The following is a 20,471-nucleotide window of genomic DNA, read 5'->3' on the forward strand; positions in this document are numbered from 1 at the left end:
ACTTCTTTAATGTCTTAATTGGTAACGGCTTTTTCTTGATGGGTAGAAAATACACACACTAAATGTGTTCAGAAAGAGCCTAGATCTATGATCTGTATTTCACGCTCAGGCAATAGCATTGCTGGAGTTCTTGAATCAAGTCGTAAAGCCATTCCTTGCCTAATTTAAAAGAAAACCCAAAAGAAACTGCATATTACCCCATTCCTAAAAGGACTATAAGGGGCGTGCATAAGAGAGCACAATAGTGCCTACCGTTCCTGTCCTATTGTTCCCTTCATTATATCAAATTAATATTATTGATGCATATTTTTTACTTATATATTTTCTTCAATACATGTTGTTTTATCTATGACAATTGTTTGTGTATACTGTTGTGACAAAATAAAATAAAAAATATTAGTGCACAGGCGGAAAAGCAAATGCCATGTCTTGCGCAAGTAAAGCAAGCCTTTCTTTGGCTGCCCAGAGCATCAGAGAGATGTTATCCCGTCTCCCTCTCGCTTGCTTCAGTGGGAATAACTGCTCCGTAAACGAGCAGAGGGGATAGTAGTACTTGAGGTCCCAATTCCTACACGCCTGTTCGCACAATACGAAGACTCATCCGCTTGAAAGAAGCCGCAGGAACCTTCCTTCCGGCACAGGCTGTTGTGGACGCAGCGAGGGCGGAGCCCCAACGAGAAGGGGCGGGCCTCTGAATTGGGCTCCGCCTCCGCACCGGAGGGGAGCGAAGTAAACGTCGCCGTTCTTGTTGCGTCCCGCCCCGCCCTTCCCGAGCTCTTTTCTCCCGGGGGGGTCATGGCGGGCAACCTGCGGCAGTTCGCATTCGTGGGCACGGCGGTTGTCGTTACCGGTGGGGTCGCCTACGCCCTTTGGCGCAATTACCTCTCCACCCAAGAGCCTCCGGGACGCGAAGATCAGCAGTCTCGGCTCCGGCTTGGGGTGCAAGAAGGAGGCACAGGCCCGCCGGCGGGACAGGTAGTGAACGCGTGGGAATTAACTTCCAAGGCTGCAAGTAGAGCTCCGTGCATTTAGGCACGGTTCTTGTCAGTAAACGTCGAACGGGTAAAACTCTAATTACTTGTAATTTTTTTTTTCTTTACAAAAATTGTAAAGTGTTTGCTGCTTCTCCTTTCTCAAATGGAGTTAAGGAAGAACGGTTCTGGTGGGAACTATGTTTCTGGGACATTTTTCCTAAACTCATTATAACTGTTCTGGTCAGAAAGAGGAAAGCCGCAGGAATAAAACTAATTCAACGTCTGCTTTCTGGAAAACCTTGCAAAAGTGGTTTTTTAAAAAAGAAGATGGTTGTTGGTTGAAATTTAAAATTAGGTGCTGGGTTGAAATATAGGAGAGCCAGCCCTCCTGGAAGGCAAAACATTTGCTCCTGGGTAAATACAGATGGGATCAGACCGCACTGTTGATGGGAGGTTATAAAAGAAGAATAAATAGAAACAAATCTTGCTTTATCCCATCCGCTTAGAATCTGCCCGTTTGATTTTGGTCCCAACAGTCACTCGAAGCAAATAATCTGTAGAAGTTTTTGTAAAGCATAATTTTGTAAGGAATAATTTGTAAGGATTTTAAGATAGATTTAATCGCGGAATTATATGTAACTAGATTAAATTTATTTAAATTAATTAAAATTTTAATTAATTAGATTAATTGGGGAGTTTAAACGTGCCAATATACCACTACCCTAACAGGATAATTGGTGTTCAGGGTATCTGCTAGTTAGGTTCAGCATTAGAAGAATGGTAAGAAGTTACATTTCAACTCTGGTTTCCCATTAATTTTTCCAATGGGAACATTTATTTCTATTATTGTTGGATCCTCATCTGTTTGGAAATTGTTTGGATTTTGCCCCAGGCGTTGGAAACAAAAACAATTCTTCCATCTCAATGTTCCACTAAACATGGTCATATCACTTTGTTTTTCAACAACACTCTTTTGTTTGCAGCCTTGATTACAACTCAATTGCATTTGAAGAATGTTTTTTGAATAAGGAGCTACTAAAAAGTTATACATCAACTAGTAGTTTTTCTGCTCTACATAAATTTATACAAACTTAGTTTTTGTAACAAATACGTTGAAGAAGAAAAGTGGCCAAGACTGTAACTCCAGATTTTGTAAGCTCTTGGTACTTTTTAATTATCTGAAGGCAGACATAGATCTTAACCATTACAGATTTATTTATCTCTTTGAGATCATGAAAGGCTTAGATAAAATCAGTCAGGTAGAATCCTATTAATGCAGAGTGGAAAAAGATAAGAATAGAAACCTTACAGAGGGCTAGCCCTCCTTTATTTTACCTTGGTATCTTAGCAATTTGAATGCCAGATCAACTTAATAGTGAGCCATTTGGAATTGTTCGTTTCATTGCAGTTGTGTACCCATATCATTTTCTTTGCTTGGTAATTAATGTTCTTAGCAATATTCAACTAAGATCTGTCCCAATGAAATGAAACTCCAGAAGATTAAGCTTAGTATCATTTATCAGACATATTGTGTGATTAAAAAGCATCATATGAACAAGATCCCAGTGTTCTTTAAGGTATTTTTTAACAACCCTAGGATCTTTGTCCATTTAAAGTCAGAGTGACTTTTCGTTTTTTGTTTTTTTTTGAGTCTCTTAGTTCACAGTCACATGAGTAAAATTGTGTTGTTCTAGCAGACAGACTAATGAGATTAAATCCCTTATTGTTATATTAAAAGGTAAAAAGTAAAGGAGCTCCTGTGGATTTTATTCCACTATAGTCGTTGCCGACTATCGTGGTGATGCTCAGCTCCCCTTCAAGGCCATTAAGCCAGCACTGTCCAAAGACATTTCGGTGGTCATGTGGCCAGCGTGATGTCACAGAGCGCTGTTAGTTTCCCACTGATGTGGTACCTATTTATCTACTTGCATTTGCATGCTTTCGAACTGCTATGCTTTCTAAACAAATTTATGCTGTTTTGTCTGGTCTTATTTTATATATGTGTGTGTGTAAATAAAGGCAGGATAAAAATAATAAAACAATTGTTAACTTTTAAGGAATCTTAATTGACCCTTTGGGTGGGAAAAGTACATAATTATCCTGTCAAAAATAGAAAAACAAGACTATAAGCACAATTTAAAAGCTGGTAATTAGTGGGTTTTTTTAGCATATAATAGCAAAAAATGTCCCTAAACATCTGCAAGTATTACTGCAATTGAACTGGAGCTAGTTCAGTTCTGAATGACTTAATTTTCATTTATTTCCCATCTTTATTATTTATAACTCAATGTAGCAAACATATCTAATACTTTTCCATTCTGTTTTCCCCACAACAACAATAACCCTGTGAGGTGAAGTGGGCTAAGAGAGAGAATGACTGACTCAAAATCACCCACCTGGCTTTCGTACCTAAGGCAGGATTAGAACTCACAATTTATTTTTATTTTATTTTATTTATTTATTTTTGTCACACAGTATATATAAGCATTAGCATGTAATAACTATACAATATATAAGCATATATATAAGTATGAGTATGTAATAGCTAAATTAATTGAATATAATTGAATATAAAGAAAGGAAACAATAGGACAGGAACGGTAGGCACTCTTGTGCCCTTATAGACCTCTTAGGAATGGGGTGAGGTCAATAGTAGGCAGTTTTTGGTTGAAGATTTTGGGATTTTGGGAAGAGACCACAGAGTCAGGTAGTGTATTCCAGGCATTAACAACTCTGCTACTGAAGTCATATTTTCTGCAATCAAGATTGGAGTGGTTAACATTAAGCTTAAATCTGTTGTGTGCTCGTGTATTGTTGCAATTCAAGCTGAAGTAGTCTTCGACAGGAAGGGCATTGTAATAGATGATTCTATGAGTTAAACTCAAGTCATGTCGAAGACGGCGTAGTTCTAAATTTTCTAAACCCAGGATTTCAAGTCTGGTGGCATAAGGTATTTTTAAATTAAATTCAGGTAATTTGTTGACTATGCTTCTTGCATTTATCAATTTGCATTTGAGATCTGATATGATTGGTGTTGAAGAGGTAAGGGGCGTGCATACCTAGTTTTGGGTGTTAGTAGGTTGGGGGTTGTGTAACCCCCAACCTACTAACTTTTACCTACTAACTAACCTACTAATTTTGTTGTAACAATCTCCCTGTTTCTAACCTGGTGTCCTAACTACAAGATCAAACTAGCTCTCGGATTAGTTCCATTTTTAAAAATGAAAGTTGATTAAATAAATTCTGCCTAAAGAGCCGTGGTGGCTCAGTGGTTAGAATGCAATACTGCAGGATACTTCTGCTGCTTGCCGGCTGCCTGCAGTTCAACAATTCAATTCTCACCAGCCCAAGGTTGACTCAGCCTTCCATCCTTCTGAGGTTGGTAAAATGAGGAGCCAGATTGTTGGGGGCAATATGCTGACTCTGTAAATCGTTTAGAGACTGCTGGAAAGCACTGGAAAGCAATATATAAGTCTTAAGTGCTATTGCTAAATGAATCTACATTTCCTAAAATATTGTGTGCATATTGAGATACAATGATCAACAAGAGGGCACTTTTGCTAGAATTAATGACATAACTTTCTGGACTAGTAAATAAATTGTGATTTAAATAATTAAATTGAATCTTCCTAAAAAGGAATTATAAATTGAATCCCCCATTCTTTTGAACAAGAAATTTGTTAGTTTAATAATTTTGATAATGACAAGTGCTGGATGCTTCGTTATCAGTTCAAGAGTATCGGTGCCTCCTTTCTACCTAGGAAAAAATGTATCAATTCTCAGCTGTAGCTCAGAAATAGATACAGTAGAAGCTAAATTGAGATTTTTGATAGTCATAGAACCAAATCAACAGGACTTTTCCACCTGGCATTGTTCAATTGTTTAAAAAATGGTTTTACTTTTTCTTCTTCTTTGTGTGGTTATTATTAACATGTTGTATAATAACTGACAAATAATTTTGTATTTTCATGTAAACCAGCCTAGTTTATTGTTCACAAGTAGCTCTAGGTAATGGGGTTTGCCTTTATTCCTGTCTCCTCTACTATTTTGTATCTGGCTTTACTATGGATCTCTAGAAAAAAAACCCAAGTTTCCATTATGAGATGGCTATCAATATTCTTATTGATTTATATATTCTTATTGATAGAGGGAAATCCAAAAATCTGTTCTTTGTTGGCTGGTACATGCCGTGGAGGCAAATTAATGAAGGAGGCCATTTTTTCTTCAGTTGCCTTTCCAAAATCCTAGTATCTTTTGCACATCTATTCTGCATACCTTTATAATATTTACCCTTATTGGCTGGGGCCTATGGAACTTTGATTTAAAGATAGATTGAAAGATTTTAGATTGAGAAGACTGGTTTGTCTGTTTTGTTTTGATATGTTACTGTTGATGGATTTGATAACCATTATGATTTTTTAGGATGGGAAACATTTGACCCTTTGGATTTTTTTGTTATATGTTTGATTTGTTAAAGCAGCCTAAATTCCAAGAAGACTGGATTTGTAGAGCTACAACTCAAAGCATTTTGGTGATATTGGCTGCCAGGACTTGAAATTTAGTAACTACTGGAGCAGGGGTGTCAAACTGGCGGCCTCCAGGCCATGCCCACCCTAGCTCTGCCAATGGGGAAAATGTCGCAAAAAGTCACGTGATGGCAATGTGATGTGGCAAGTTTGACACCCGTGCACTAGAGGATCAACAGATACCTATCTCAGCTGTAAATTATAATATCAGTATTATTTTCAGAGTAATATGCGTATTTTGGATAGTTGTTAGGCTTGTCTGTAATTATAGTCCCTTTGTGTAGTTTTCTAATGTCCAGATTTCTAGGAGAACTTTTCTGCTTTTACTTGTCTGCTGAGAACTCTTAATTATCTGTCAACCCACCTAGCTACTCCAATTAAGATCAGAAACAGTGAACTATCATTCAACAATTGCTATAACAACATTTGGAAAATTAGCTATTTCAGTTTCTAAACACCTTTTGTCACTTGTAACAATTTTATGCTGAATTAGCCAAAACAAATCTAATTAGAACATTTCATAGGTACTTACATTGAATAATGCTGACCTGGAATTCTAGCCCAATTTATATGTAGTCGGTATAATATATATGGTCAGTCACTAGTATGTAAAGTTGGCCACATAATTATCACTCCCATTATTTTATTTGTTCAAATGTCTACTAAATATCTGTCTTTTCTGATAATTGTTTGGTCTTGTATTTTGTAGGATAAACCATCCAACAAGCAAATATTGGTTCTAGGCTTAGATGGAGCTGGAAAAACCAGTGTTCTCTATTCACTAGCGACTAACCATGTAAACCGCAACACAGTTCCCACCAAAGGTTTCAACGCAGTGTGTATCAACACAGAAGAAACAAAGATGGAATTCCTAGAAAGTTAGTATATCTAACTTATAAGAAACATTTTTTTAAAAAAAATCATCATCATTTATGTTTCTCAATGAAACAGTGTTGTAAAAATCTCCCTGCCATTTCCCTTATAAAATACTGGGTGTGTTAAAGTTTTATTTCCAATAAATATAATTGCTTTATATAAGCCAATACAGTATATCTAGTAAAAAATAGCTATTTTCTTCATTGAGCTAAAATACTAGGAATATTTTAAAATGTGTTACCAGTACAATAAAAGCATTGTAATGAAGATAGGAATTTTAAAACTCAGTAGATTATATCCTGTTGGGTCTTGATTCCTACACATAGCTTTTCACTTTTAAAGGATTAAAATATGGAATGAGGAAAAAAGTTTAGAAGAATATGATTTGGGTCAAACGTTTTATTTTTACACAAACAGTTTAAAAACTGCTGTGTCATAAGATTCATCCAATCTGTTGGTCATTAAATAGAAGTCATATTATCCTTTTTTATTCTATATCTTAATTCCAGTTGAATGTGTGCGCTTTAACCATAGTGTTTTTCTGCTATATTTTGAATTATGCTAGATAATTTTTGGGAAGATTTTCTATCATGTACTTCAGCATTTCTGTGAAATGAGTTTGAAACGCAGCTGCCTCCTGTTGAAAGTTTTACTATGATGATGGGAGTTTTAATAGATAATTGCTGATTGTTTTTCTATATTATTGATTTACAGTTGGGGGAAGTGAGTCTTTAAGAGAGTATTGGAAGATGTATATGCCAAGAGTCCTGCTGCTGATCTATGTTGTAGACTCAGCAGATCATGAACGCTTCCCAGTTGCAAAAACACTTCTTCATCAGTTGGTCCAGAATAATTCTACGTTACCAATAATGATTCTAGCCAATAAGCAGGTAAATATAAGCTGTAGAACCCAGAGCAGAAATGGTAGATTTCTGGTGAGTGTGTGAGAAACCTTAATTCTATAACAAGAATATCATTCAATAATTTCTATAATGGTTCAGTGCAGAAAAAAAGGATCAGTTTCACCTGTGACACAGAGTTGTGGTCATTGGTTATAACAATTTGTCTTATTAATGGTATTGCATTATTATTTATGCTACATTTTCTGTAAGTAAAATTAAGGGTTTGGTTAAAACAATGACCCTTTGGTTTTCATTTCTAGCAAAATATGAGCCCTGCTGTTCTCGATCAAAGTCAGCAGCCTAGCTACTATACCAGGGGTCTCCAACCTTGGCAACTTTAAGACTTGTGAACTTCAATTCCCAGAATTCTGGGAGTTAAAGTCCACAGGTCTTAAAGTTGCCAAGTTTGGAGACCCCTGTACTATACTACTGTATATCATAATGCACTAATAGTATATGGTAGCATTGTTTGTTTGTTTTGTGACTTCAACTTAGTCTTGATGACTGGTGACCACCTGGTTTAGTCCCTGTAGTTTTCTTACAAAGATTTTTGGAAGGTGGTTTTCCTTTTACAGTTTCCTAGGATTGAGAAGAATAACTGGCCAAGCTGACCCAGCTAAGCTTTATGCCTAAGACTGAACTAAAACTCATGGTCTCCCAGTTTCTAGCCTGGTGCGTTATCCACTACACCAAACTGGGTCTCCATATAGGCGCACTGTAATAGGACAGGGCAGTGGCTTCAAATCCCTGGCAAGCTTTCTGACCCATGTTTTACAGACCTCCTGTACTTACACATGGCAAAACATATGTGATTTCTATCTATAAAACCTAAGTACTGAATGCTATTCTCTGGTATCATTACTGTAGTCCGGATTATTTAAATCTGAAAAATCATTGGACTTTATCTGATAGTTAAAGAGGCAATTGTTGAGACAAATGTCACGATGTGATAGCATTTACTAAGATATTTGCCAAAGACAGCTAACAGTAGTGTGTTAGGTAATGTTTGTTCTTCTAATGTTTCCAGCTTCCATTTTAATATTTTTCCTAGTTGTCTCTTGCTGGAATGAGCAAATATATTCTAAAATCCTGTAAAATGTATTTTTTTTACTGTGCAGTTTCCTTTCTAAATTACTTGGATTCTGCTTTTGTTAGTAGTTGTGTACAGGTAGTCCTCAATTTACAACCATTTATTTAGCGACCATTCAGAGTTATTGTTGTAAGTGTGAGTTATGCTCACACTTACAACAGTCATACAGTGTGTCTTGTGGTCACATGATCAAAATTAGGGCCCTTGGCAAGCAGCATGGATTTATGATGGTTGCAGCACCCTAGGGTCATGTGATCACCATTTTTAACTTTCTGATAGCTTCTGATAACTAAAGTCAGTGGGGGAAGCCAGATTTGCTTTGCTTAATGAACTCAGTGATTCACCCAATGACCACGGCAAAAAAAAAGGTTGTAAAATAAGGTATGGTTCATTTAAGAACTGCCTCACTGAGCAAGAAGTCTCAAATGTGGTCATAAGTCAAAGACTATCTGTGGCCAATAACAGCTTTCAAGCAACTCTCAAATACCAATAGAGAGAGCCTCTCCTGATTCAGATGTCTAAGAGAAGTAATGGTTCAATGTTATCTAAAAACTGATGACAGAAAAAAAATGATAGATAAATATCAAAATTATCATCTCAGCAGCTTCCTATAGCGGTAAAGAGCAGCAGAGAAAGAATAGAAACTTGTGCGGTCTCGCAAAAAAATGCTGAGCAGAAATTGTCTACAGTCAATCCATAGTGGTATTATTGGTGCAGATAGGAAAGGATCCATCCATCTCCTCTGTATTATTTTGGTGGAACCTATAATCTGTATTATTTTGGTGGGATCTACTTATTTATTTTCTCTTTTAAGATAGTTGCTAATCAGTAAAATTATAATAGCAATATGCAAAAAGCAAATTCATCTAGTCAATTTATATGTCATGTATTCAAACCAATAAGAACAACAAGGAACCTTGAAGCAAGTTATCTATCACATACAAAAAGTCTTATGCCATCCTTAGAAGATTAATCTGTAAGAATTTTGCATGACTCCCATTTGGGGCTTAGTTTCTCAGCCTCCGGGGGTGGGGTGGCAGCAATAAAGGACTACCTTTTTGAGTTTTGTCTTATAGGTAAGAACTGCGAACTTAGAACTTGAAACTGAAAAGATCCAGGCAGATAACCTTTCTTTTACCACAAGGCTTGCTAGTTGATTTTACCTTTTCTGACACCAAAAATCTGTACAGGACCAGTTAAGATGCAGGTGTAGGCTAAGTTGTCACAGGGTTCCATTGTGCACAAAGAGTTGCATTAAGCACAAGCCCTTTGAAGATGGGATCAGTTGCTCCAGAGATAAAACAGATGAAATAGTAATTGAAATGATCTGATACTATTCAACATAGGACAAAGTAATATTACAGCATTTTAATCCGTTAGGATATTCAGTAACAGAATTTAAAATTGCTATCTTAGAACGATCAAATTTCTCCAGCATCATACAGCAATAGACTGCTGAATTCATATCCATCAAGAGGCTATCTCAGAGAATCTTATCAAGCACAATGGGTTTTTAATCTTTTGTATGTGTGTGGACACACACTTTCAATCACTATTAATGGCTGGTTACTGCCTGAATTAGTTCTTGCAGTTTTCTTTGCAAATCTTTTGGAAGTAGTGTGCTATTAACTTCCTTTGTAGGGCTGAAAGAGAAAAGATCTTCCCGATTTTTATTCTTTCAGGAATAAAGCTAATAAATTTAAATATCACCTTGAGAAATATTTCAGTATGTACTGTCTCTTACAAGTTCAGTGGAAAAAAACCATCGGGAAGATTCCCTTCAGAAAAGATTCCATGTAATGATCATTGATCTTATACGGGAAAGTTAAATAGAATCAGATCTGGTTAAAACTTGGATGAGATACCCTCAAGAAATTGCAGCAATGTAAATCAAAAAGAAATAATGGAAGAAGACAAGTGTTTCCATATTGCATCTGTATCTGAATAGGAAACAGATATGATAGCTAAGATTTAGAAAGGACTTCCTACAAGTTTGTTGGATTTCTTATGCATCTACTACTGTCCTACAGATAGAATAGAATAGAATAGAATAGAATAGAATAGAATAGAATAGAATAGAATAGAATAGAATTTTATTGGCCAAGTGTGATTGGACACACAAGGAATTTGTCTTGGTGCATATGCTCTCAGTGTACATAAAAGAAAAGATACGTTCATCAAGGTACAACATTTACAACACAATTGATGATCAATATATCAATATAAATCATAAGGATTGCCAGCAACAAGTTATAGTCATACAGTCATAAGTGGAAAGAGATTGGTGATGGGAACTATGAAACGATTAATAGTAGTGCAGATTCAGTAAATAGTCTGACAGTGTTGAGGGAATTATTTGTTTAGCAGAGTGATAGCCTTCGGGAAAAAACTGTTCTTGTGTCTAGTTGTTCTGGTGTGCAGTGCTCTATAGCGTCGTTTTGAGGATAGGAGTTGAAACAGTTTATGTCCAGGATGCGAGGTATCTGCAAATATTTTCACGGCCCTCTTCTTGATTCGTGCAGTATACAGGTCCTCAGTGGAAGGCAAGTTGGTAGCAATTATTTTTTCTGCAGTTCTAATTATCCTCTGAAGTCTGTGTTTTTCTTGTTGGGTTGCAGAACCGAACCAGACAGTTATAGAGGTGCAAATGACAGACTCAATAATTCCTCTGTAGATCTCCCCCAGTGCTTGAACAACAGAGAAACGCTGCTTCTGGGACATGATAGCAAGAGTGGCCCAAATGTTAGCTGTAAATTTGGCCTTTTTTGAATGCCTTTATTTTAATTTAGTTTACTTGTATCTGGTATGAAGGACCCATCCCATGAAAAGCTTGTATAAAAGAATAGCAATTTCTTTGCCCCTGGGAATATTGTTTCTTCAGAGTTTTACTAGGTGTTTTGACAGGTTTGTGAGGGAGATTATTGCAACCCTGCTTTGAAAGAGCCAAACTGAATAGATTAATACTGTATGTTTCTTTCTTTTGTCGGACAGGATCTTGCAGACGCATATTGTATCACAGACATTCATGACGCTTTGGCTTTATCTGAAATTGGAGATGAAAGGAAGATATTTCTGATTGGTACACATGTGGCAAAGGAGGGCGTAGAGATCTCTTCTGGCTTGAAAGATACCCGGGAACTGATTACACAGCTGGTGTCAGAAATTCTGTGATAACGAGACGCAATGGAATGCCATAATAGGACATGCAATAGCAACGATGAGTAGCGTCTCTTCTAATCTTGGTGGCGATCAAACCCTAGATACAGAATTGCTATGAAAATGGTTTTGAAATGGAAAGAAAGGATGTTTTGTTTAGAAGTGCTTTAGCAGAAAAGGCCAGTACGCTCTGAGAGCCCAACATTTCTACATATAATATGTATTTCTCTGAAACTTATTTCTTTTTCTAGGTTATTTCATATTTTATCACTCCTTCAATTTAAATGCATATTTCTGTGTCAGCTTTCCTTTAATATATATATATACTATTATGCAGATTTCAGAGGAGGCCAGAGTTGCTACCCTGGCTAAATACTGATTAGCTCTTATATACAGGGCATAGAGAAAAGATTATACCTTATGAGTGTTTTAGGGACTAGACATTTCATGTTTAATTAACTGTAGAGGTTATAAATTATTTTCTTACTTGAGAAAAATTTAATGGAAAACCTATATAGAGATATACCTATTCCTGATCTTTCCTTGGGACACTCCAAGGAAGAATAATTAAGCAGAACTACTTCATAGTTTTCTTAGTATTATCTCAGTTTTGTTCATTAACAGTATTGCTGAATTCAATCCTGAAATTAAAAAAAATAGGATATAGTATTGATACTTTGGACTTTGATGTTCGAGGAGACCTCTGGAAATACGATTAGGTAAGAAAAAAACATGGATTACAGAAAAATCTAGAGCCCTCACTTGAGGCACAAATGACCAAATTCAAATTATATTTTAAACATAAGATGGACCATTGAGAAGTCTATAATGCTGGGAAATGTTGAGAAAAAAGAAGAGGATAATTGGCAGCAAAAATGATGGACTTGATTACAGAAGTAATGGGGCACCATTGGAAGGTCTGAATGTTAGGGACAGAAAACATCCTGGAGAAAGTCTAGGAGATATAAACATCTTAATCTCCACTACCTGTAAACTGCATGTCCACATTTCACCAGCTTTAGTGTGTGTTTAGTTAGCATCTCCTTTAAAATTTGGTTCTACCAATTTCTTCACTAATGTTTTTCTACTGTTTAATCCCTCAAAATCGTATTTCTAAAATCAAGAGAAATGAGACCTTTTTCAAAACTGGCTTTTCAATCAAATGATCAAATTCCAAGACCAGTATTAATAATAGTAGGAGTTTGTAATGGTAGCATAGGAGCCAATAATGAGACTGTGCTCCAGCATTTTAACATCCCGGACTTCTGCCTAATCGGGTTGGTTCATTGGAAATCTAAAGATAAAAACATTGAGATGGAGAATGAGTGAGAGTTGATATGAGAATGAATAGAGAGGGGTTTGCTTCAATTGATAAAAGTTTGCCCTGAAGGTCTTCAGTAGATCTACTCCAGGTATTAGGGTAAACTCACCTTTTAGGGTTCCAGAGGAACTTCTGTTATAGAGTTCATGCTGATTTCTGAAGATTCAGTCCCTTACTGTTTAAATTTTAGTATTAACTTGACAGTAATCACTTATCATTAATAGACTCCTTTTCCTTGAGTCTACAGAATGAAGACAACTGCCCCTCCATCTTGCCCCATCTGCTTTGTCGCTCATCTGATAGGTACCAGACAATACAGTCTAGTACAGTGTTTCTCAAAGTGTGAATCTTTCAGGAGTCTGCAAAATCAAAATTATGTGCCAGCTTATGTAGAAAATCAATACACTATTAAAATGCCATCAAATGAAAGGAAGCAGTTAACAGTAGCACATGTCAATTTTAATTTTTAATACAGTAAATGTTAATGAATGTAACCTGTGCAAGTAACAGCTATTTTGGGGTTCTTTGTAAGTTTTGAAAGTGGGAAGGAATCCTGGGGAAAAATAAGTAAGAAACACTACTAAAATGCTGCAACCTAATTTCTTAAATTGTAGATCAAGCATTTGAAACAAATCATTGGTACAATCAAGGATATTTCTAACATTTTTTGCCACTGTTCAAAAAAGTGACTGATTTACTGCCTAAATCTGATTTACTGATTTACTGCCTAAACTGCCTAATCGAACTCCAACCCATTGTTCAAATAAACAGCCCAAATCTTGGTTTGTAAGAATTGTGTTCGAGTGAAGGCTATACTAACCCAGTTTATAGAAGTGCTCTGTTCGGCAGAGATTCTCCCTCTCATGAAACATTTCGGGTAATAAAAGAATGGTAAAGAAAAATTCCTTAGAGAGAAAAGACAATACTATGCCTTAATGAGATAGAGTTTCAACAGGCAGTAACAAATAAGGATGATTATTCTGGCATCTAGCACTGATCCCATTGCTAACAAGTTCATATTTTTAGAATTCAGACAAAATATTTTGGTAACTTACTCTGCACCGTTTGGTGGTAATTCTTTTGGCTCACCATATCTGATCCATACCCAGATTGGTCCCCAGATTCACACAAACAGAGATCTAAAACTGATTTTCTTGGTTTAAAAATGGTACACCCCAGGTAAAAATAGGATTATACCAGAATGGTTGAAAACAAATCCTTATTGTTGGGTCTCTGTGTTAGTCTTCCTACTTACTGCCATTAATAATTCTTCACCCCAAAGAATTAGTTAATTCTATCACTTATTACACAAGTAATAGGGCCTCTGGGGGGGTGGGAAAGGCAGTTTTTGCCCTCCCCAGACTCATAGAGAGGCTCTGGAGCCAGGTGAGAGAGAAAAATGGGCCTTCCCCACCACCATGCAGGCCCAGCCTGTTTCCCTACTTCTGGTGGGCCCAGAAGGCCCGAAAATCAGTTTGCTGGTGCGCGCATGCATGCTGGAGCTGAGTTTGCATACACACTGATACGGCTACATGTGCCACCTGTTCGCCATCACGGCTCTAGGCAGATCCGACTGTAACAACCCATGTCTGGACTATGCCACAGCCTCACTGAAGAATCTGCTCTGGGCTGACGTCAATAAACGGGTTATTTATACAGGGTTTACAAATTTAAACCTTTGATTAACAAGGACAATTCTGGCCCTCCATTGCTGTGGTTAAGGAAATCATTGTGGTCGTTAAGCAAGGACATCAAGTGGTTGCCATTTGTAACCTGCCAGGTTCTCCATTGACTTTGTCGGAAATTAGCAAATAAAGTTGCAAGTGCTGACCGCCTGAGTGCAGGATGCTAACATGGGAGGAATTCCAGGACTAGGCAAAAGCACCACTGTTCAAATGAGTGGTTGCTAAGTAGGAAGCACCTTAAATATCCATTAGACTACCAATTTGTTCCATTTGTAACATAGCTTGGTTCCACAAGCTATAAGCTCACAGTGACATTTTATTCTAGTTCTACAAAAATATTAACAATTTTGATTTGATTTTAGGCTTAGCTGGCTGATATATTTTAGATAGCTCATATGGCTCTTATCTCCTATTTTTATATTGTATTATATCATTTATTTGCCATGCTGTGTCATGGCTTTGTATTTCTGTTTGTTACATTGATTGGTCATTTAATAATACTAGTAGTCTTAATATAAATTCCTTGAAGAATTGATTGTGTCTTGCAAAGTTTAAGTACCCCATATAACATTGAGATAGTGTCTTTATTTTTCTTACATTATATGTCTTGTTTTTATTGTTGTAATAACTTTATAGTCCACTCAGAAAACTTGTGGTCAAAGCTTTTTGTGAAAAGATGAATCTGGCTTTGTACTTACAAGGTCTCGGCCAATTCAGATGCAATACCAAGCACCTTCTTTTGCCGATTTTCACATAACCAGCTGTCACTTTTAAATCATCAGCCAGAATGACCCAAGAGGTCAAAACCCGATCTTCAAAAATAGGTTGTCATCTTTTAAAATAGCATGGTAATGTTTTAAAACAGTTCATCCACCCAATTTTCTGTCTTAAGACTGCAAGCCTGGATATTTCAGTGTAAAAGTGTGCCCCTATGAATTGGAGGTGGGGCAATTAATGGGAAACGGTTCCTATGAAATATTAACGGTGGAGTAAGGGTGGTGTTATCCTCTCATTCTTTGATGGCTTTGCCTGGAGAAGCCTGGTGGCTCCTGTGATCTAATCCCATTCAGTATCATTGCAATTTTCAGCATAGAGGTACTTCTATCAATGCAATAAAATTCTTTTAAGAAATATTTGGTGATGGTGATAGTGCCAGGTTAGATTGACATTGGCAAGAAAATGTAACAGAAGACACTGCTTTTGCTTTTAAAACAAGATTAAAAACTTTTTAAAAAATTTGTAAGAATAAAAATTCTACCAAACCTTTCTAGAAATGTTTTCTGCTTAAATGTGAAAACTTTTTTAATTAAATCAGAATATTTTTCTTTAACTGTGCATTTTATTGACATAAAAGTATTGTACCACGTTTTCTACAATGATCACTTCTTTTTTTTTACTAAGGTGTATGCATCCTCAAGAAGGTGATAGAAATGTCTTGACTTCCTTTCCTTGGTTTTCAGATTTTTAGAGCAGTGTTTCTCAATCCCAGCAAATTTTTTTAAAAAAATAATATTTATTAAATTTCAAAAAATTAAAATACACACTACAAAAAAACCACAATACACAAAAACAAAAAATATAAAACAAAGACAAGCACATCAAAATCACAATACTCATAACAGCTTTTTGTACATCGGTATCTCTTATTTAACCTCTATATATAGATTCTACTTCTAAGTAATCTCTATCTTAAACTTACATCCTTGTTTAAAGTATCTTAACCACTATTCAGAATTCAATGTCACAGCGAAAATCTCCCTTAAGTTTTATGTTTACTCTCCAGCCAGGAATACCATCTACTCCATATTCGATAGTACTCGGTATCTCCCCTCTCTTTCATTTCCATAGGTAATCTGTACATTCATATATTTTTTTAATTATAATTTGGTCAGGTGAATCCAGCAAATTTTAAGTCATGTGAATTTCAACTCCGTGGTTGCATATTGACTGAAGGATTCTGGAAGTTGAAGCCAGACGTGAGCTAGAGCACTGCAAACAGACGAATAGTAAATATTCATGTTAGATATATTAACAAAGGGAAGAAAATAATTATAATAAAATAATTGCACAGAATCCTCTTGCATGGAAAGCAATTAAATCGAAGGCCGAGCGACTGGGCTGTTTGCACTGTTAAGAATAGCACCTGCGGATCCTACACGCCCTCCCGCGGCACAGAAAGTAAGTTCAAAGAAAGAGAAACAAACGGCAGTGATTCCCCAGGTTACCGTGGCGACGGAAACAAAGAAGAACGCAAGGTGAGCTCCCGAGCACCCGCTTTTCTACAATTGCAAGCTGAGACGTGAGCTAGGAGAAGCAGGGCTATTCATATAGCACAGGATGGTCGAGCCACGATCGGGTCAGTAAAGGGAACACCGTCTAAAGCGCCACCGTCTTTCCGTGTAGAACCTGCCCTCTGTTGGGCATTCCAATTATGACACCTCGCAGAAAGAGATCCATCTATTCACAGAACGGATTTTCGCGGGCGGGGAAAGCAAAGATACTATTATTATTTTTTAAAACTTTTGATTTAAGAAAAAAAGGGGGGGGGGCTTGAAGGGCAAGCTATCATCACAATCGTGGCTAAATAAGTTCCTCTCCCTTATTTTCTTCTTCTTTGTTTAAAGATAATAAGATTGTACTGATTCCACCGCAAGGGAGCACTTTGCACAGCTGGATGGATTTTATGGAGACCATCTTTTATTTTTCCATTTGAGCGTAGCTGGCATTTCTCATTGTTTATAAATGGGGTGCTTAAATGCTACACTTAAAAAAACTAATTTTGTAAGTTACTGAAAATCCTATTAATAATTTGCTTATCAATCCATGTAATGCTCATTTATTTATTTTTTACTCTTTGTGAATTTAGGAAAGCCAGGAGCAGTGCTAATACTTCTCTGTGCAAGCCTTATCTTCTGACACCTAGAGATAACAGCTAGTCTTTTTACTTCTTTTATTTATACCCATGTACTATTTAAGTTTTTTGTTGCTGCGATAGCTAGAATTTATATTGCCCTTGCCACTTAACCACAAACTGCCCTTGCCACTTAACCACCAACTGGTAATTAACTAAATAAAATAGTTCCCACTCCCATCCCCCTGTGGGGCAGCCATCCAAAAAGTCCTTTAGAAAATAAATTTATTGGGCCTCACATTTCAGAACCAATATAGGAAATAGTTTTATGGTAGTCAAAAATTCAGAGATTGGTAACACCCTTTCTGAGTCAACAAATTTTATTAAGAGGCAGTAGGTTTTGTGAACTGCTGTTCAGTACAAAATTATTAGAACAAAAACAATAAAAACCAAAAGAAAAATATATCATTCGTTGAACAAAGCTCTTATTTCTGCATTATATGAGATACCTGAAAGTTTAAGATAATCGTAATTCCTAGCATTCCAGTATATATTACTATAGTTTAGACTGGATTTGGCATTTTTATCCAGAAACCAAGTCCTTTCCAAGGTCCTTTGTTTTATTTGTTGTTAATGGTATCATCTCAGGATGTAAACTGTTCCAGGTAAAGCTGCCTTTTGCAATTGACTGATGCTGATTTTGTCAGTGCTAATGGAGCTCATGTGATGTTCCAAATATTTTGGGATTATTATTATTGTTCTTCAATTATCAGTCAGCGTTACAAACAAATACTATCATGTAGACAGCCCAAAAAATAAATGATCTAACTATTAACCGTGCCAGAAAAGTTGTACATAGGGCGTGTTACATGGGACAGACTTCCATAGCACTTCTCAAGACCATATGAATCAATAGAGCAAGGAGTCCCAATCTGAGGTGCTCCACTCCCAGGGTGTGCAAGACAGAATTTCAGGGGCTACAGCAAAGAGTGGCTTGTGATCTATATATATATTTGTTTTATTTGGCATTTTTATCCAGAAACCAAGTCCTTTCCAAGGTCCTTTGTTTTATTTGTTGTTAATGGTATCATCTCAGGATGTAAACTGTTCCAGGTAAAGCTGCCTTTTGCAATTGACTGATGCTGATTTTGTCAGTGCTAATGGAGCTCATGTGATGTTCCAAATATTTTGGGATTATTATTATTGTTCTTCAATTATCAGTCAGCGTTACAAACAAATACTATCATGTAGACAGCCCAAAAAATAAATGATCTAACTATTAACCGTGCCAGAAAAGTTGTACATAGGGCGTGTTACATGGGACAGACTTCCATAGCACTTCTCAAGACCATATGAATCAATAGAGCAAGGAGTCCCAATCTGAGGTGCTCCACTCCCAGGGTGTGCAAGACAGAATTTCAGGGGCTACAGCAAAGAGTGGCTTGTGATCTTTTGTGATGAGTCCCAAGTCACAATTACTTTTGTACAGGGGTTGAACATTAATCAAACATTTCTTAAGGGTGTGGGCCATAGAAAAGATTGGAAACTACTGCCATATATATATATGTTTTCTGAGGTTTTATATATATATTTGTTTTATTTGGCATTATATATTTGGCATTTTATCCAGAAACCAAGTCCTTTCCAAGGTCCTTTGTTTTATTTGTTGTTAATGGTATCATCTCAGGATGTAAACTGTTCCAGGTAAAGCTGCCTTTTGCAATTGACTGATGCTGATTTTGTCAGTGCTAATGGAGCTCATGTGATGTTCCAGATATTTTGGGATTATTATTATTGTTCTTCAATTATCAGTCAGCGTTACAAACAAATACTATCATGTAGACAGCCCAAAAAATAAATGATCTAACTATTAACCGTGCCAGAAAAGGTGTACATAGGGCGTGTTACATGGGACAGACTTCCATAGCACTTCTCAAGACCATATGAAACCATAGAGCAAGGGGACCCAATCTGGGGTGCTCCACTCCAGGGTGTGCAAGACAGAATTTCAGGGCTACAGCAAAGAGTGGCTTGTGATCTTTTGTGATGAGTCCCAAGTCACAATTACTTTTGTACAGGGGTTGAACATTAATCAAACATTTCTTAAGGGTGTGGGCCATAGAAAAGATTGAAACTACTGCCATATATATATATGTTTTCTGAGGTTTTATATATATATGTTTTCTGAGGTTTTATATATATATGTTTTCTGAGGTTTTATATATATATGTTTTCTGAGGTTTTATATATATATATATATATGTTTTCTGAGGTTTTATATATATATGTTTTCTGAGGTTTTATATATATATTTGTTTTATTTGGCATTATATATTTGGCATTTTATCCAGAAACCAAGTCCTTTCCAAGGTCCTTTGTTTTATTTGTTGTTAATGGTATCATCTCAGGATGTAAACTGTTCCAGGTAAAGCTGCCTTTTGCAATTGACTGATGCTGATTTTGTCAGTGCTAATGGAGCTCATGTGATGTTCCAGATATTTTGGGATTATTATTATTGTTCTTCAATTATCAGTCAGCGTTACAAACAAATACTATCATGTAGACAGCCCAAAAAATAAATGATCTAACTATTAACCGTGCCAGAAAAGTTGTACATAGGGCGTGTTACATGGGACAGACTTCCATAGCACTTCTCAAGACCATATGAATCCATAGAGCAAGGGGTCCCAATCTGAGGTGCTCCACTCCCAGGGTGTGCAAGACAGAATTTCAGGGGCTACAGCAAAGAGTGGCTTGTGATCTTTTGTGATGAGTCCCAAGTCACAATTACTTTTGTACAGGGGTTGAACATTAATCAAACATTTCTTAAGGGTGTGGGCCATAGAAAAGATTGGAAACTACTGCCATATATATATATATATATATATATATATATATATATATATATATATATATATATATATATGCTGCATGTATGGATTTGTGTTGGCCCTGTCCTGGTATGGTGTGCTCGACAGGTGGGTGGGGGCTTCTGTGGATGGTGTGACATCCTGTGTGGACCTCGTGAGTGTGGGTCTGGTGTCATTCCTCGTGTTAGGGACACGTTTGTCAATAAGGCAGGTTTCAAAT

At 36.6% G+C, this 20,471-nt stretch overlaps 2 protein-coding genes and 1 long non-coding RNA gene across 4 annotated transcripts in view; 2 read left to right on the forward strand and 1 right to left on the reverse strand.

The window, feature by feature from the left end:
- Positions 1 to 706: 706 nt before the first annotated feature.
- Positions 707 to 15,698, forward strand: ARL9 (ADP ribosylation factor like GTPase 9). 2 transcript variants are annotated; one of them, XM_058170436.1, is made up of 4 exons: positions 707 to 975; positions 6,210 to 6,378; positions 7,091 to 7,266; positions 11,360 to 15,698. In XM_058170436.1, the coding sequence occupies exons 1-4, from the start codon at positions 796 to 798 to the stop codon at positions 11,537 to 11,539; spliced, it is 705 nt and encodes a 234-aa protein (XP_058026419.1). In that variant the 5' UTR covers positions 707 to 795; the 3' UTR covers positions 11,540 to 15,698. The 2 variants fall into 2 exon arrangements, with proteins under 2 accessions (XP_058026419.1, XP_058026420.1); XM_058170437.1 differs by having other exon boundaries at positions 833 to 1,062.
- A 325-nt stretch (positions 15,699 to 16,023) lies between these two features.
- Positions 16,024 to 16,896, reverse strand: LOC131193734 (uncharacterized). The gene is made up of 2 exons (XR_009153999.1): positions 16,756 to 16,896; positions 16,024 to 16,519 (listed from the first exon to the last, which is right to left on the reverse strand). It is a non-coding gene; the product is annotated as an uncharacterized LOC131193734 (long non-coding RNA).
- The window catches only part of SPMAP2L (sperm microtubule associated protein 2 like), a 76,048-nt gene continuing 72,087 nt past the window's right edge, over positions 16,511 to 20,471 (forward strand). Inside the window, exon 1 of the mRNA XM_058174247.1 lies at positions 16,511 to 16,886. Coding sequence (XP_058030230.1) covers positions 16,868 to 16,886 — 19 coding nt within the window. The 5' untranslated portion in view covers positions 16,511 to 16,867. The remainder of the gene's footprint in view (positions 16,887 to 20,471) is intronic.

This window comes from Ahaetulla prasina, chromosome 2, assembly GCF_028640845.1.
Source record: "Ahaetulla prasina isolate Xishuangbanna chromosome 2, ASM2864084v1, whole genome shotgun sequence".
Taxonomy (NCBI): domain Eukaryota; kingdom Metazoa; phylum Chordata; class Lepidosauria; order Squamata; family Colubridae; genus Ahaetulla; species Ahaetulla prasina.